Source organism: Anolis sagrei, chromosome 5 (genome assembly GCF_037176765.1).
Source record: "Anolis sagrei isolate rAnoSag1 chromosome 5, rAnoSag1.mat, whole genome shotgun sequence".
NCBI lineage: Eukaryota > Metazoa > Chordata > Lepidosauria > Squamata > Dactyloidae > Anolis > Anolis sagrei.
In genome coordinates, this window is record NC_090025.1 from 26,078,968 (window position 1) to 26,096,558 (window position 17,591).

A 17,591-nucleotide genomic window follows, 5' to 3' on the forward strand; every position below is an offset into this window, starting at 1 on the left:
TTGCCGTAAATAAGAAACAACTTGAAGGCACCCAACATTTTTCTTAAAAAAGGAAACTGCCAGTGATCTTTTCATTGCTTAACAGAATCGGACGGCATTTGTGGAATGATTTCAATTTTAGAAAATGCCAGAAAACTTACTGAAATTAACTTTGATACTTTCTAAAGGAGGAAAGTGAGGATAAATTGTATTCCCTTACCTTCCCTCATGATTTTTAAATAATTGTATAATAATACTTTTTAATACTCTGTCATAGAAATGTCCTTTGATAAGAAATTTGCAGTATTTCAGATGGATAAGCACAATAGGGAGAAGGTTATGAAACATGAAAAATAATTAGACTTTCTTACTTAGTTTGCACTGCAATCACAGAGAATGAAATGGGACAGGAACTGGACCCTTCATGGCAAAGCAACTTGAACCACCAATACTTTCAAAGCAGGCACCTGTTGATACACTCTCTAAAGGTCCTACAGTTTCAGCTAAGACAGTTGTTCCCAATCTTTGGTCCTCGGGAGTTTTGGACTTCAGTTCTTACAATTCCTAACAGCTGGTAAGGGAGTTATGGGAGTTGAAGTCCAAAATAACTGGAGGACCAAAGGGTTGGGAACTACTGAATTAAGACAACCTTGGCTTCTTGCTGTAGGAGAGGGAAAAAAACTTTGATGTTGTTTCAACATCCCTTCCTTGGAAATTCAAGACTGCTGGCAAAACTATTTATTATGGTTAGAAACTGCCAGTGACAAAACTATACCCTTTTTAAGTCTACAGAAGGGAAAGAAAAGTCAAATCTATCTAAAGAAATGTCAGATAGCCTTTTGATTTTTCTTGAAGATTTTTTGTTAAAGTCACATCAGAAGCAACTTGAGAAACTGCAAATCTCCTCTCGTGTGAGAGAATTGGCCGTCTGCAAGGATGTTGCAAGGATGTTGCCATCCTGTGAGAGGTTTCTCTCATGTCCCTGCATGGAAAAGTGAAGCTGACAGACAGGAGCTCATCCTGCTCCCCAATTTGAACAGCTAACATTTTGGTCAGCAGTCCTGCCAGCACAGGAGTTTAACCCATTGCGCCAGTGGGGGCTCCTTCTTGAAGGTAGTTGACTAGTACAATAGAATTATGTACTAGTCAACTTTGCTTTTGTTTTGCAGAGGACGATAAAGCTAAGAAGGAAGTATCTGCCTGGACTGTAGATGGTGATGTAAACACAGATCCGTGGTCTGGCTATCGATATACTGGCAAACTCAGGCCCTATTATCCACTGGTAAGTAGCTGAAATTGTGTTTTCGTTTTCAGTCCTTCCAGCAGAAGTCACAGTGAGGAAATTCTCTAATGATTATGCCTCTCAGCTGGAAAAAAATGTTGTATAACTATTATTTTGTTAGAGACTTAACAGAAGAACATTCCAGTTATTAGTTATTCTGGGACTATATATAGCTGGAAATTTCCGGTAGCTGTGATAAATTATGAGACTGTATTAGAGTGCAAATTAAATCTGCTAAAGGAGAAAAGTGAAAGGAAGTGAATTGTCGAACCTATTTTAGTTAGATATTCAATAATTAATAGGTTTGATCTCATGCTTCATTCCCTACACCACAAGCACTTGTCAGTTTGGAAAGAACTGAAAATATGCCACTAAACAGGAGAGAAATTTGATATGAGAAAATCATAGAATTATAGTATCTTAGACTTGGAAAGGAGCCCCTGGTAGTGCAGTGGGTAAAGCACTGAGCTGCTGAGCTTGTTGACCGAAAGGTCGCAAGTTTGAATCCGGGGAGCAGCATGAGCTTCCGCTGTCAGCCCCAGCTTCTGTCAACCTAGCAGTTTGACACCATGCAAATGTGAGTAGATCAGTAGGTACTGCTCCAGTGGGAAGGTAACGGCTTAGAAATGGAGATGAGCACCACACCCCAGAGTCGGACACGACTGAAATTCATGTCAGGGGGAAACCTTTACCTTTACCTAGACTTGGAAAGGGACCCCTATCTACTCTATTCCTGCCCTGCAGGAAAACACAAGGCACCCCTGAAAGATGCTATCCATCCTACAAAGATGGAGTGTGTTATTTCTGGGAGCCAAGAAGTAAGGACATTTAATACATGTTCTTGCTTGAACATACTAGTTTTATAGTTCACCTTTAAACATTGGTTATTTTCCTTCAGGATGGATAGGATTGACACATAAATGCAAAGTGAGTTAATCTAAATTGTGTTTTATTTAGACGCCAATGAGACCTGTGCCGAGTTACATTCAAAGACCGGACTATGCTGATCACCCCTTAGGTAATTATAGGCACACTGGAATTTTCAGTTGTTAAATTTGTGTTGGGTTTAGGCTGTATTAAACAATTTGCTTCATAATGGATCCATTCTGCATGGGCTCATCAAATGGTTGGAATATTTTCTTCCTGATGTTTGTGACTACAACTCCTATACTTCTGCCTGGCTAGCCAGTAGTTAGCAGTGATTGAAATGATAGTCCATAGCCCTGGAAGGGATTCATGTTGCTTATAATAGGTCTTTTGGGTAAGAAAATTCATGCTAGGATGATAGCTTATTGCACTGTTTTCAACCACAGTCTCTAATTAAAGCAGCGTTTCTCAACCTAGGGCTTGAAACCCCGGAGTGGGGTCGCGAGGGGGTATCAGAGGGGTCACCAAGGACCATCAGAAAACATACATTCAGAACCCCTTTGGCAGAGAAGGCTGAAGATCTCTCTGCCTGTCTTCCTCCTTTTTGGAAACAGATGGCGAATCCTCCCATCAAAACCCCTCCTCCGCTATGATTGGCCAGCCTCTCAGCCAAGGGGAAGGCTATTTCTGAGACTCCAGGCAGAAAGGGAAGAGTAGGCATGCTCTGCGCATGGCAGCGTGGTGCACATGTGTGGACGAGGGAGAGAGCATGAGGCTGGAGGGAGGCTTGCGCTTGCAAGTCCTTTCAACGTAGGTTCTGTGTGGGAAATTTGGCCCAATCCTATCGTGAGGATTCAGAATGCTCTTTGATTGTAGGTCAACTATAAATCCCAGCAACACCAACTCCCAAATGTCAAGATCTATTTTCCCCAAACTCCACCAGTGTTCACATTTGGGCATATTGAGTTTTCGTGCCAAGTTTGGTCCTGATCCATCATTGTTTGAGTCCACAGTACTATCTGGATGTAGGTTAACTCCAACTCCAAAACTCAAGGTCAATTTCCACCAAACCTTCCCAGTATTTTCTGTTGATCATGGGAGTTCTGTGTGCCAAGTTTGGTTCAATTCCATCATTGGTGGAGTTCAGAATGCTCTTTGATTGTAGGTGAACTATAAATCCCAGCAACTACAACTCCCAAATTACAAAAGCAATCTCCCCCAACCCCACCAATATTCAGATTTGGGCGTATTGGTGCCAAATTTAGTCCAGTGAATGAAAATACATCCTGTATTATCAGATATTTACATTACAATTCATAACAGTAGCAAAATTACAGTTATGAATTAGCAATAAAAATAATGTTATGGTTGGGGGTCACCACAACATGAGGAACTGTATTAAGGGGTCATGGCATTAGAAAGGTTGAGAAACACTGGATTCAAGAGTTTCATCTAAAGATCAATTCTTCAAGAAAAATAATTAGCAAATGTACCTTTTTTGTTTGGGATGTAATTATAATAAGTGCCTGGTTTCCAAGTGTGCATGTCAGATGATACATTTTGTGTCATGTCTCCCACTCTCTACTTTCCTTAAGCATCTTTCTAGTTTTTCTCCACAGTGCAATGTTTGAATGATGACACGCTTGTTCTGTGTCATTTGTTTTTACTCCTTTTTATATTATGAGCTATTTTTATTAGGTTAGTATAGTTTCTTGTGCTGCATACACTGGACTAACCTAATTAAAGAAGCTCTTTTTACAAAAAAGGGAGTGAAGACACTGATTATAAATAAAACTTAATTGTAAAGTTTCCCATCATTTCTCTTTAGGTATGTCTGAATCAGAGCAGGCTCTTAAAGGAACTTCCCAGATAAAGATTCTTTCCTCAGAGGATATAGAAGGAATGCGAGTAGTGTGTAGGGTAAGTTCAGTCTGTAAAATCATCAGAGATACAACATCTTTTCACACTTTTGTGACAATCTGCGGGAAGAACATGAATCATAACAAGAACAGTTACATCGTGACAAGTATCTGTCTTAATGAATCACTTCTGTTCTTTTGCTTTGCAGCTTGCTAGAGAAGTACTAGATGTTGCTGCCATGATGGTGAAGCCAGGAGTAACTACTGAAGAAATAGACCACGCTGTTCATTTAGTAAGGATGCTCCAATGAGGCTCTGGACTTTTGTTGTATCTTTATGTCTAAATCAGGACAGGGAATCCTTGGTCTTCTAGATGCTTTGGATTTCGTATCCCATCATCTCTTTCTCAGAAGCGACTTGAGAAACTGCAAATCGCTTCTGGTTCGAGAGTGTTGGCCCATCTACAGGGACATTGCCCAGGGAACACCTAAATATTTTACCATCCTGTGTGAGGCTTCTCTCATGTCCCCACATGGAAAGCTGGAGCTGACAGACGGGAGCTCATCCTATCTCGCGGATTTGAACCACTGGCCTTCAGGTCAGCAGTTAAGTCGGCACAAGGGTTTAACCCCATTGCGCCACCATGGCTCCATATGAGTAGAGATGATGAGAGTTTAGATCCAACCATATTTGGAAGATCAGAGATTTCCTGGTCCAAGTAACAGACAGAGCTGGTGGATCCACTGCTATGAGGTCATTACATCTACTCTGGATTTTACTGCTGCTCTTTCTTCAGTTGGTTTAAATTGTTTAGAAGTTCTGCTGATGTTGACTTAGGGTCCGGCACCCATAGAATCCCCCTTCAACTTAGATAAGTGGCAAGAAAATCCACAGTAGAAATGGATAATTAATTATCGATTTATTAAAATACCCTGAAATATAGGCATACCAGAGATGGTCATTTCCTTCTATAGTCTAATCCAAGTGTTCTCAATATGGAGTCTGGGTACCCTTTGGGGTCAGTGATGTTGTCATGGGGTCTGCAAACTATTAAAGTATTAAATTATTCATTATTAGTGCTGATACTATTATTTTCCTCCTTCTTGGCAGGGGGTTGGACTGGATGGCCCACAAGGTCTCTTCCAACTCTCTGATTCTAAGTAAGGTTGTTTTAGTCTGATTCTAGATTGATATTGTCTCTTCATATTGGCAGCAGTTCTCCAGCAGAAACATTTAACCGAAGGTGCTGAAAACTGAGTACGAGTCTTTGATAAAAGGGCAATGATCAATGATGTCATCCGATCCCTCCCCATATTACAGTTAAGAATACAGAATGAATAATTTCTCTAAATTTGCCTGAGCAGTGATTTGCTGGAACCTTTTTCATGCTCATTATTCTTTTCTTGAAAGTGTTGTACAATAATTTGGATATTTTAAACTTTGTTTCAGGCTTGTATTGCCAGAAATTGCTATCCATCCCCACTGAATTATTATAATTTTCCTAAGTCTTCCTGTACGTCAGTAAATGAAGTGATCTGTCATGGAATTCCAGACAGGAGACGCTTACAAGAAGGTGATATTGTTAATGGTAAGAAATAATAATTGTGGTTTTTTGCTTGTCTTTAGAAGAGGTATCTACTGAGAAAACTAATTTGGATCTCATGCTAATATTTATATATTTTTGGAAAATAGCTATTCAGAACCTTTTGGAAAAACCAGAAATCTCCACAGGCTTTTTGAAGTTGATCCTTTTGGAGATTAATTGGCATTCACACTATTTGGAATAATAATAATCTATTGAAAAAGGCATGAGCTTGTTAGAGAGCATAACCTTTTGTAAAGTATGTTCTTCCCAAGAAGAGTTTAAAAACTCGCTTGAGTCAACCTTCTCCTTAGTGGTAAATACCCACTAGTATTCATGCAAGGCAATTTGGTTTCTCAGCTGTTAGACTGATATATCTAGACATATCTTTGAACTGTTAGGAACAAAGATATGCCAATGCACAAAAAAACATGTAGCACAGTTTCAGAAGTGTTATTACATCTACTCTCCTTTTAAACAGCTTGGCTTAAATCATGCTCTCAAAAGACAAAAAATGATCTTCGTTAAAATAACATAGTTGGTTTACTCACAAACTTCATGTTTTCAGCATATAGGTACTTTGTATATGAATCCAGTTACAGATAGGATTTGAAGTAGTTTCTCTGTGCAGATAATACAGGGCATCTTTCTTATAATTAACAGTCCAAAGTCCAGTCTGAGAGTCTAATAGAGTCTCTAAAAGCATTCTAAAAAGCATACTGTTTCTAAAATGGAGTCTGAGATCTGAATAGTCCCAGATCTGGTCACATGGTGTGCAGCCCCTACCACAACATAGAGTTAAGGAAAACTATTATTATTATTATTATTATTATTATTATTATTAATTTTAAACATTTGTACCTTGCCCTTCTCAACCCCCGGGACTTAGGGTGGCTTACAGCCGGCAGCAATTCAATGCCCCCACATACAAAACATAGTAAAACACAGGAATTACAAAATAAGTAAAAACATCAGATTAAAATTAAATTAAAATCCATTTAAAATAGTATTCACTGTTACACACCAATACACACATATACAATACAGTAAGTAAACTGAATTACATACAAACAAATTATTACTTGAAGAAGTTTGCTATTCCCAATATATATAACCTGGCTAGTTGTTTATAAAATAAAACTGAAAGATGTTCAGTTGTTTTCTTTCCATAATATTGTTTTCAAAACTTGTACAAAAATCAAAAATCATTGTAACATTGTAAATTATAAAATGTGTACAACTGTAAACATTGTAGCAGATCCTTTTGGAGTAAATTTTCTGCCTTTTTCAATTTGCAGTTTAACACTACTTTAACTTCCATGCCTCAAAGTTATTGAATCATGGGAGTTGTACTTTTACAATTTTATAGAATCATGGGAGATGTAGTTTGGCCTTTCCTGCCAAATGGTGTTGTGGGTGCCTCACCAACTATAGCTCCCAGGATTCTGTGACATTGAGCCATAGCAATTAAAAATGGTGTCAAACTGCATAAATTCTACAGTGTAAGTGCATGAATGGGTTTATTTATGTTGCAAATGATTTCTAGTAGTCTGCAGAGATGCTCTCAACACATAAATACGAAAGTGTGTCAGTGAAACATCCTTTATTTTAGGAGACCTCAAGAGGGCCTTTTCCAGACCTACTATCTGGAATCCTTTATTTAAACTAGGGATAGTGAGGATTAAAAATGTTCTGCAAACAAAGTATTCTTCCACATCGCTGTGATTCCACATTTTTTATCTGCCTTCCCTTTTTTTGACAAGGGGACAAAATTGCTCTTGGAAATGGTGTGCACAAAGGAAATAAATCTATAGGAATCCTGCCATCTGCTGTGAGAGGCAACCTATCACTTGCCAGAAATTCTCCATGAAATTGCACACTTTTCAAGACTCCTTGTCTGTTCCCCTGAGTAAGAAGCTGTGTTACCTTAATACAATTGAATCTGAAGATACATTGATTTCTCTTTTTTCCAATATAGTGGATATTACTGTTTATCGGAATGGCTACCACGGAGATCTCAATGAGACATTTTATGTTGGAGAGGTTGATGAGGGTGCAAAGAGACTAGTCCAAACAACATATGAGTGCCTAATGCAAGCAATTGATGCAGGTATATTGAACACCACTGCAACTGGGGAGTCTGTTACTTTCCACTGTGATGCTTTGTGCTGAATTGTTCCTTTCCACTGTGATGTATTTGTGCTGAATTGCTGCGGAAAGCTATAATTTCGTCCTTTTCAATGGTGTTGAAAGGCTTACTTGAAATGATTAGTCCTAATAAATGCCTTGAATACTCACTCTTGAATTGACCATTTTGTAGTAATTACTTTAAAATTGACAAGGCTTCAAGTTCCAAACTCCTTGCTTGATATCTGACACGTACAATCTGTTTATCACATTAGATCTGCGTCCTTGCACAGTGTTGGTGAATGACAAAATAGGTAGAAGTGTTTGAAGGCAATTTATAAATCATAAATGGTACTTTTGCCATCATAAGGTATTTTATGTAATTTATGGGATGCATTCCAACATTGTCAGAAAACTCGTGACAGTTGACAACATACAGCTAAACTGATTCTTGGAATATCTTCCTGTGAATTTTTTCACATTTGCAAGGGTCCTAGTTTCTTGGATGATCATATAAGTCTATAATTTTTGGTGCTTAGTAATGGAACTAAGCAACATTTTTATTCTCATGGAATTGGAGTTACCTGAAAAATAGCATAGTTCCAGGATTTGTGGGGCCCTTGAGCATATAATCCTCATTGTTGTCTTCCCTATAAGCAGGAAGAGGCAAGGTTCTGGGATTGGTAGTCTAATTATCGTATATACTCAAGTATAAGCTGTCCCAAATATAAGTTGAGGCATCTAATTTTATCACAAAAAACTGGGAAAATGTATTGACTCAGGTATAAGCTGAGGGTGGGAAATGCAGCAGCCACTGGTAAATTTCAAAATAAAAATAGATACCAATAAAATTACATTAATTGAGGCATCAGTAGGTTAAATGTTTTTGAATATTTACATAAAACTGTTACTTAAGATAAGACTGGCCAACTGATTAAACCATTATTATAACCTTCTTTAATGTGAAAGTGCTTACGTATCCTTCCAGTAATAATAAAGAGAGTAAAATAATAAATGTAATGAAAATAATAATAGAGTAAAATGATGGAAATAATAACTAATAATAGAATGAAATAATAAATGTAATAACAATAATGAATAGAGTAATATAATAAATGTAATAATAATGAGTAAAATAATGTAAATGTAATAATAATAATAATAATAATAGAGTAAAATAATAAATGTAATAACAATAATAAATAGAAAAAAATAATAAATATAATAATAATTAATGTAATGATAATAATAAATTAATTGCAGAGATTAAGATCCTCCGGGGAGGCCCTGCTCTCCATTGTCACAGGCACGCTTGGTGGGGACGAGAGAGAGGGCTTTCTCGGTGATTGCGCCCCGGCTATGGAACTCCCTTCCTGGTGAGATCAGGTCGGCCTCCTCCCTCCTGTCCTTCAGAAGAATGGTAAAAACTTGGCTGTGGGACCAAGTTTTCGGGACAGTGCAATAAAGCAGTGATAGGAAACTTTGCCAAGACAATTAGATTTGACGCAGATGACCAAGACGGTTTTAAACAGTGTATTTTAATATTGAGATAAATGTTTTTAATGTTTATGTATGCATACAATGAATTCTTGTCACAGCATTGAATGTTTGTCCCGGCATTGAATCTTCTGGAGGGGCCCTGCTCTCGGTACCACCTCCTTCGCAATCGCGTCTGGTGGGGACAAGGGACAGGGCCTTCTTGGTGGTGGCCCCTTGGCTCTGGAACTCTCTCCCGTTGAAAATTAGATCTGCCCCTTCCCTCCTGACTTTCAGAAAGCTGGTAAAATCTTGGCTTTGGAATATAGCATTTGCAGAATGATGATTGAGTCAATAACGGCTGCCCACACTGGCGGATGGTAATGAATTTGTGATTTTATTCTGACGACCTGGCTTTTGTAATTGTATGATCTGTATTTTAATGTATTTTGTATTAATGTATTATGATGCTATTATGTTTATTCTATGTGTGTATGAATTTTCTGCTGTTAGCCGGCCTGAGTCCCTCTTCGGAGGTCGAGAAAACTGGGTTATAAAAGCTCTAAATAAATAAATAAAAAATAAATATATGCTGTGCTTTGCCCCGAGTCCCCTTCAGGGTGAGAAGGGTGGAATATAAATGTTTTAAATAAATAAATAAATGAGTAAAATAATAAATGTAATAATAATAAATAGAGTAAAATAATAATAATAATACTAATAATATTAATACCAGAGTAAAATAATAATTTGACTGGAGTATAAGTCAAGGGGGGGGGGGGTTGGCAGCCTTTAAAAAGGGCTGAAAAACTCAGCTTATACTTGAGTATACAAGGTATTCTGTATTGCCTATAGTACCTAGCACTATTATTCTGCAGTGTGAATGGGTTCCAATGCATATAGTCTAAGCTTTTCTCTATGCTGGCCTTAGAAAATTTGTATGTATGGGTTATTCATGTGCACAAGGAGGAGCTTTTGAAAAGCGTTGTATGCAAAGAAATGTCTTTATTCAGTTCATGATAATTATTTTTATGCTGTTTAGTAAAATAATGTGTCATTTACCTTTCAGTAAAGCCTGGTGTGCGGTATAGAGAGCTGGGAAATATTATACAGAAGCATGCTCAAGCCAATGGATTTTCAGTAGTTCGAAGCTATTGTGGGCATGGGATCCACAAGCTTTTCCACACAGCTCCCAATGTGCCTCATTATGCCAGTAAGTACAGGCAGTGCCTGATGTTTGTCAGGTTGTTGCTGGCAACCAGTAAACAGTCTGTTTCATGTGTTTCTCTAAACTAGAATGCACCCTTAAACTAGAAGACCCCCTTATCTATGAATGTAATATTGACAGTTTCATTTACTGCACCCCCAAAAATATTTTTCGCCAATGTCCATCAAGAAACCCCTTTGTTTTGCTGCCATTTTCATTCAGACAAACATTTAAGACAAAGTTTTGTTGGAGTTTTCAGCTGGTTGGGTGAGCTGTTCCTTTTGTTGTTTCGGTATTTTAAATATATTTGTTTCTATGTGAAGTTACTTCTTCATTCCCTTTATAATATTTTCCTTTTCCCCCCAGAAAATAAGGCTGTTGGGGTGATGAAGCCTGGTCATGTGTTTACAATAGAACCAATGATCTGTGAAGGTAAATATGGCTCTAAGAAATTCTTGATTATTGCTGCAGCCTTTTGTCAAAACATATTTGACCGACTTCCTCTTAGGAAATATAATATGGTGCATGTTTCCTAGTAGATCACACACATATCTTCTAATAGACTAAACTGGTGTATTTGTTACTAAGCAAAATACTGGTGATTATACAGCCCAATAAAAAATATTTGTTGTCTTAGTTTTTAGGCCTGTTCCTGGGATTATTCGGGGTTTTGATACAGCTTTAGTTTCTTAAATATGGGTATCGTGATTTTCTGTGGACATGCAGATGGAAACTGATATAGCATATGTTTTGTATCTCAAAAAATTGAGATGATAGGGGAAAATCGATGCAATTTTTGGAACCAGTAGGTTAAATATACCGAGAGACAGGTCTAACATTTGAGACACCAAAGTGTGTCTTGGTCAATGTTATTATTAATAGTCTTTGTTGCTTTTATAGGGTTTTATAGTGTTTTAAAGTTGTTTATTAGTATTTATATTCTTGTGCTATTTTGCTTTTATGTGATTACTTTGTGCATATCATTTATTATATCCGTTTGTTTGGGTGTAAGCTGCCCGAGTCCCTTTGGGGAGATAGGGTAGGGTATAAATAAAGATTATTATTATTATTTATAAGATTATTACACAGCAAACAAGATCACTTTGTTGGCTGTTGTATTGGATCACAAGTTGGGACACTTCCCAAGTGTCTAGGACTGTGTGATGTATTGTCAAATAATGTGTGCAGATCCGAGTAGGGTGGCCTTTTGCAACTGACAGATGGTAATTTTGTCAGCACCGATTGTTTTTAAGTGCAGGCCAAGGTCTTTAGGCACTGCACCCAGTCTGCCAATCACCACTGGGATCAACTTTACTGGCTTGTGCCAGAGCTTTTGCAGTTCTATCTTTAAATCCTCATATCGTGTAAGCTTTTTCTGTTGCTTCGTGTCAATTCTGCTGTCACCTAGGATTGCAACATCGATGATCCCATTTATTATTATTATTATTATTATTATTATTATTATTATTATTATTTATTTGTAAGATGATCTTAAAATAAATAATAATAAACTTTATTTATATGCTGCCACCATTTCTTTGAGTGCATACAAAGCACTCAAAGATGCAAACACATTGAATACAAAAATTGCAGAAACAATAACTTAAAACAATAACAGCCAACATAAATATCTAACTTCACAAAACCCCTTGGTTAAAATCAGTAAAATACAGCAATAGATGCAGGTATAAAACAACAATAATCAATCTCAGTCATGTAAAGTGCTTGGTGAAGCAAGCTAATTTTCAAAATAAGCTTGCTTGCATTATGTTTTATTCATCTAGGCGAAATTATTATGTCCACAAACTATGTCAATTAAGTGCACTGGCAAAATATTTGAAAGCAGAAATTGCCAAGGAATCAGATACAGGTTTTGTTCTGTTTTGTTTTGATCAAAGGGTTGCATGGCAGAGAGCAGAGAAGTAGATTGTCAAAATGAATTTGGGGGTATGGCAGCACAAAGGAATACACTAATATATGTAAAACATCCATATATGGTCTCTTTTAGTCTTAGAGCTGAAACATGCTTATTAAATCTAATTCAGGGAGAAGGGGCAAACTGTATTCAGTACATGGTCAAAGAAAGAGAGGGGAAACCTTGTAGATCAACCTCATGTTGTGTTGACCCCCAATCATAAAATTATTTTCATTGCTACATTATAACTGTAATTTTGCTACTGTTATGAATGGAAATGTCAATGTCAGATATGCGGGATATATTTTTATTCACTGGACCAAATTTGGCACAAATACCTGATGCGCCCAAAGTTGAATAGTGGTGGGGTTGATTGATTTTGTCATTTGGGAGTTGTAGTTGGTGGGATTTATAGTTAACCTACAATCAGAGCATTCTGAACTCCACCAGTGATAGAATTGAGCCAAACTTGGCACACAGAACTCCCGTGACCAAGAGAAAATACTAGAAAGGTTTGGTGGGGATTGACCTTGAGTTTTGGAGTTGTAGTTCACCTACATGCAAAGAGCACTGTGGACTCAAACAATGATAGATCTGGACCAAACTTGCCACGAGTCCTCAATATGCCCAAATGTGAACATAGGTGGAGTTTGGGAGAAAATTGACCTTGGGATTTGGGAGCTGTAGTTGCTGGGATTTATAGTTCACCTACAATCAAAAAGCATTTTGAACTCCACCAACGATGGAATTGAACCAAACTTGGCACACAGAACCACCATGCCTTGCAGGGACTCTCTGGTGCGTGTCTCCTTCCAGACTCACATGCTCTCCTTTTCCTTCACATGTGCACCATGCTGCCATGTCATGCCTGCTCTCCCCTCCCCACTTGGAGTCTCAGAAACAGCCCTCCCCTTAGCTGAGAGGCTGGTCAATCATAGTGGAGGAGGGCTTTTGGTGGGAGGATTTGCCATCTGTTTTCAACAAGGAAGAGAAAGACAGGTGGAGAGATCTTCAGCCTTCTCTGCCAAAGGGGTTCCCATCAGAAATGTATGTTTTCTGATGATCTTTGGTGATCCCTCTGAAACCCCCTCGCGACTCCCCCCAGGGGTTCCCGACCCCAAGGTTGAGAAACACTGTTGTAGATCAAAAGTTAAAATGCTGTCTTCCTTTTTTAAAAGTGTGAAATGACTTTCTTTCTTTTGGGAAAAAAAGTTTCAGTATTTTGCATTGTTTTCTTAAGGTGGCTGGCAAGATGAAACCTGGCCGGATGGTTGGACGGCAGTGACACGAGATGGGAAGCGGTCCGCCCAGTTTGAACACACGCTTCTGGTCACAGATACTGGGTGTGATATCTTAACCCGGCGGTTGGATAGCATTCGCCCTCACTTCATGACCCAGTGCTAATGAAGGCCAAACTGGGAGGTCTGAACCAAGCATCTCTTGACTCTGTATGGTTCATTTAAGTAAAGTACAGGCTAAAGGGGGATTTTATCACCTGTTTTCTTCTTGTTGACTCTAGGTAAGACAGATGCAACCTTGCATTATTTGGCTTGGAATAGCCTGATACAGTGGATTCAAAATGGAGGTTTTGGAGCATTTTCCCCGCTCTCCTGTGCCCCAACAGTTTCAATATTTTTTCCAAGTCCTTTGTCCTTATAACACCCTTTTATTTCCAGCTTTCCTACAGCTGAACTTCAGGTGGTCCTGTCATTGCCATAGCTATCAAATGGCAAATACGAGACAACTTGGTCCAGATGGATGCAAGGTTTTGGAAAAAGAGCCTTTCTGCTTTTCTATGCGTCACCTGAGTTTTAAAACTTTTCTTGTTGAGAAAGGCAAGCCCTGCATAGTGTTGCTGTAAAGGCAGTTTTAAATGGGCCAGGCTCTCACCTGTTTTCTAATTCAGAGGTAGAAATGTGTACCAGAAAGTGTTTGCTTTCAGATTTCCTCTCTTCCAATCTGGTTGCTTCTATTGTAACTGTATGGAAGAATAATAACCACTTCTTAACAAGATCGGGCCATTTTCTTTTCGGCTGTTAATTTGGACTGATGATTTTGTGCCCGTTGTAAAGAGGGGGAGATCACTGAGATTCTGCCTTGTTCAAGCTTTTACCAAAACGCAGCCTCAGTAGGTAGTGCTTGACAGTCAATTATGTTCAAGAAGTTCACTTGTAGAAACTCTGCTTTGAAATTGAAATTCAGAACAACTTGAAATATTTGGAGTTTCTTTTCTCCTGCAGGTATGTCCTAATGAAGGGCATATTATGGCATTCCACTACCAATACACAGCCAAGTGCTTAGATCACCACTTCATTACAAATCCTTTCAGTCCAAAGATAAAAGGCACTCTTGAGCCAATTTTGAGCTTTGTTTCCCCTCTCCAGTTTGTGGTGACTTTGTGCGTATCAGCAGGATTAAGTGGCTGCCTATCATGAATACCACTTTAATGAGATTTCACCATGGCACAACAAATTACATTGTTGAATTTGTGGCATACAACCATCCAATATGTGGCTGTGTACTTAGATGGCCACTTCATTACAGATCCTTTTGATCTATAACAACACGAAATCACAAAGGACTGGAGAAAGTTACACCAGTATGAGCATGAGAATAGTATAAACAAAATAATGCTGCAAGTTTCACATTGTTGTCTTATCATGGAACTGCTCCCCTTTCTGAAAAATCCTGTTCCCATCCCCCCTGTGTGTAAGCGAGAAGAAAACCATCCAAGCTAACCACCATGATTTCTCATCAGAAACAGATTGGTTTGAGTAACGATAATTCACTTGAAAGATGGAAGAAATTGGCAATCCTTCCCAAAAGGTCCTTGGACCAGCTGCAGCACACGTAATGGAGATACCATTCAAGACATACACTTGTCTCAGCAAGTCCAGGTCTGGAAGATCATGCTCCTGATGACATTGAGGGAAGATTGGCCAGATTGATATATTGAAGTTGGGCAGAGTCGAGTGCTATAGGGGCTGCAAGTGCTTCTCATTCTCATCTCAAGAAGTTTACAGCCCCCTAGTTTTTTTAAAATTTTAGGTTGGGTAGAGAAGTTCACTTCTCTCTTTTCTTTAGTCCCTCTGACCTGTTTTATCTTGGGCAGGGGGGATTTTTTTTCTGTTCCAAAGAGGTATTCTGTCTGGGATGTCCAGGCCTAAAACTAGTTGGATGGCCCTTGAAATTTTCCCTTAGACCAGTGGTTCTCAACCTGTGGGTCCCAGGAGTTTTGGCCTACAACTCACAAAAATCCCAGTTTACCAGCTGTTAGGATTTCTGGGAGTTGAAGGTGAAAACACATGGAGACCCACATGTTGAGAACCATTGCCTTAGACAATTTCATGTTCAAAACATTACACTTGTACACTCAAAGGACCTGAGTGGCACATGGGATGTAGTTTGCCCGTCGCTATTTTTTATGGGACTGCATTTCAAAAAAGATTGATTTTTTTCAACCTCATTTTCTAATCTGGTTCTTCCTCACATTGGAGGGAAGAACTGGCACACCAATGAAGACAAGTCAGGTCATAAAACCCTGGGCTTGATAACTACTTCTGCTTCGCTCCTGGTATCTTATCGGCTACAGAAAAATTGCAAGGAGCTTCAAGGCTCTCTACTCCCACAATTCCAGTAACATATGACTTCGACAGTTCTTTGGAGCGATAGGGCAGTTAAACAAAAACATTGAAAAGAAAATGTCTCTTTCCCCGAGTGCCTCAGAACTTTTTTAATTTGTTTTTGCTTTGAGGGTTTCTTTCTTTCTTGGCTGAAACTGTACTGTTGGATAACATTTTCATTCTGTAATGTGTTTCGAAGCAGTAAATTGATTCACAGTGTGACAAACACTTGTGTACATGGGCAGAAGGGTTTTTTTTTAAAACAAACATCCTGCAATGTCTGAGTGGAGTTAACCTATGTATGCAATGCATTAAGGGATTAAAAGTCTGGAATGGTTAACCTAGTCTCTTCTGTAATGCCAGTTACTTTGAAGAACTAGGCATTTGGCTTGCTATGAGTTTTTCACCCTGTATGGCCATGTTCCAGAAGCATTCTCTCCTGATGTTTCACTCACATCTATGGCAGCCACCCTCAGAAGTTGTGAGGTATATTGAAAACTAGGCATGGAAGGTCCAGTGTGGGAAAAAGAACTCTTTGTCTCACTACCTCTGAGGATGCTTGCCATAGATGCAGGTGAAACGTCAGAAGAGAATGTCTCTAGAACATGGTCATATAGCCCAAAAAAAACCTACAACAACCCAGTGATTCCGGCCATGAAAGCCTTCGACAACTCTTTGTCTGTTAAAGGCATGTGTGAATGTTGCAGTTAATCAGCTTGATCACCATTGAAAAGCCTTGCAGCTGAAGGCCTGGCTGATTCCGGCCTGGGGGGAATCCTATGTTGGGAGGTGATTAGCTGGCCCTGATTGTTTCTTGTCTGGAACTCCCTTGTTTTCAGAGTGTTGTTCTTTATTTACTGTCCTGATTTTAGATTTTATTTTTAATACTGTAGCCTCTGCCAATATTAAAAAAAACTGTTTAAAAACCTCTAAAATCAGGACAGTAAAGTAAGTCAAATGCATCTCAGATTGAAGTAGACTCTATTCTACAAAAGCTTATGCTACCAATTTCTTTCTGGCATTGGAGAAAATACACTGCTCATGGCTGCCAATCTTCCTTCAGCAATAATCATAACAAATCCGTTCTCTTTTCTTGGCATTGATTGTAACAATACAAGTAAAAGTGCACTGTGTCCATGTAATGGACTTTTATGCTCATGTGTGGTGCACCATAGAATATAGCCGTAACTCTATTGCAATACAGTACAGAGCAGTTCAAAATAGGAAAAGGAGTACGGCAGGGCTGTATATTCTCACCCTACCTATTCAACTTGTATGCAAAACACATCATGTGACGTGCATGACTTGATGAATCCAAGGCTGGAGTTAAAATTGTTGGACAAAATATTAACAACCTTAGATATGCAGATGATACCACTTCGATGGCTGAAAACGAGGAGGAGCTGAGGAGCCTTCTAACCAAGGTGAAAGAAGAAAGCGCAAAAGCAGGGTTGCAGTTGAACAACAACAACAACAAAACAAGATTATGGCAATCAGACTGGTTTATAAATGGCAAATAGAGGAAGAAAATGTTGAGGCAGTGACAGACTTTCTATTTCTAGGCATGAAGATTACTGCAGACGCAGACTGCAGCTAGGAAATTTGAGACATTTACTTCTCGGGAGGAGAGCAATGACCAATCTCAATAAAATAGTCAAGAGTAGACATCACACT

General features: G+C 38.7%; 1 protein-coding gene across 1 annotated transcript in view; it reads left to right on the forward strand.

Annotated features, from left to right (window-relative positions):
* Positions 1-16,261, forward strand: part of METAP1 (methionyl aminopeptidase 1) — a 28,032-nt gene extending 11,771 nt beyond the window's left edge. The window contains exons 3-11 of the mRNA XM_060779198.2: positions 1,149-1,261; positions 2,219-2,279; positions 3,957-4,048; positions 4,197-4,280; positions 5,437-5,575; positions 7,548-7,679; positions 10,242-10,385; positions 10,746-10,811; positions 13,535-16,261. Coding sequence (XP_060635181.2) covers positions 1,149-1,261; positions 2,219-2,279; positions 3,957-4,048; positions 4,197-4,280; positions 5,437-5,575; positions 7,548-7,679; positions 10,242-10,385; positions 10,746-10,811; positions 13,535-13,698 — 995 coding nt within the window. The 3' untranslated portion in view covers positions 13,699-16,261. The remainder of the gene's footprint in view (positions 1-1,148; positions 1,262-2,218; positions 2,280-3,956; positions 4,049-4,196; positions 4,281-5,436; positions 5,576-7,547; positions 7,680-10,241; positions 10,386-10,745; positions 10,812-13,534) is intronic.
* The last annotated feature ends 1,330 nt before the right edge of the window (positions 16,262-17,591 follow it).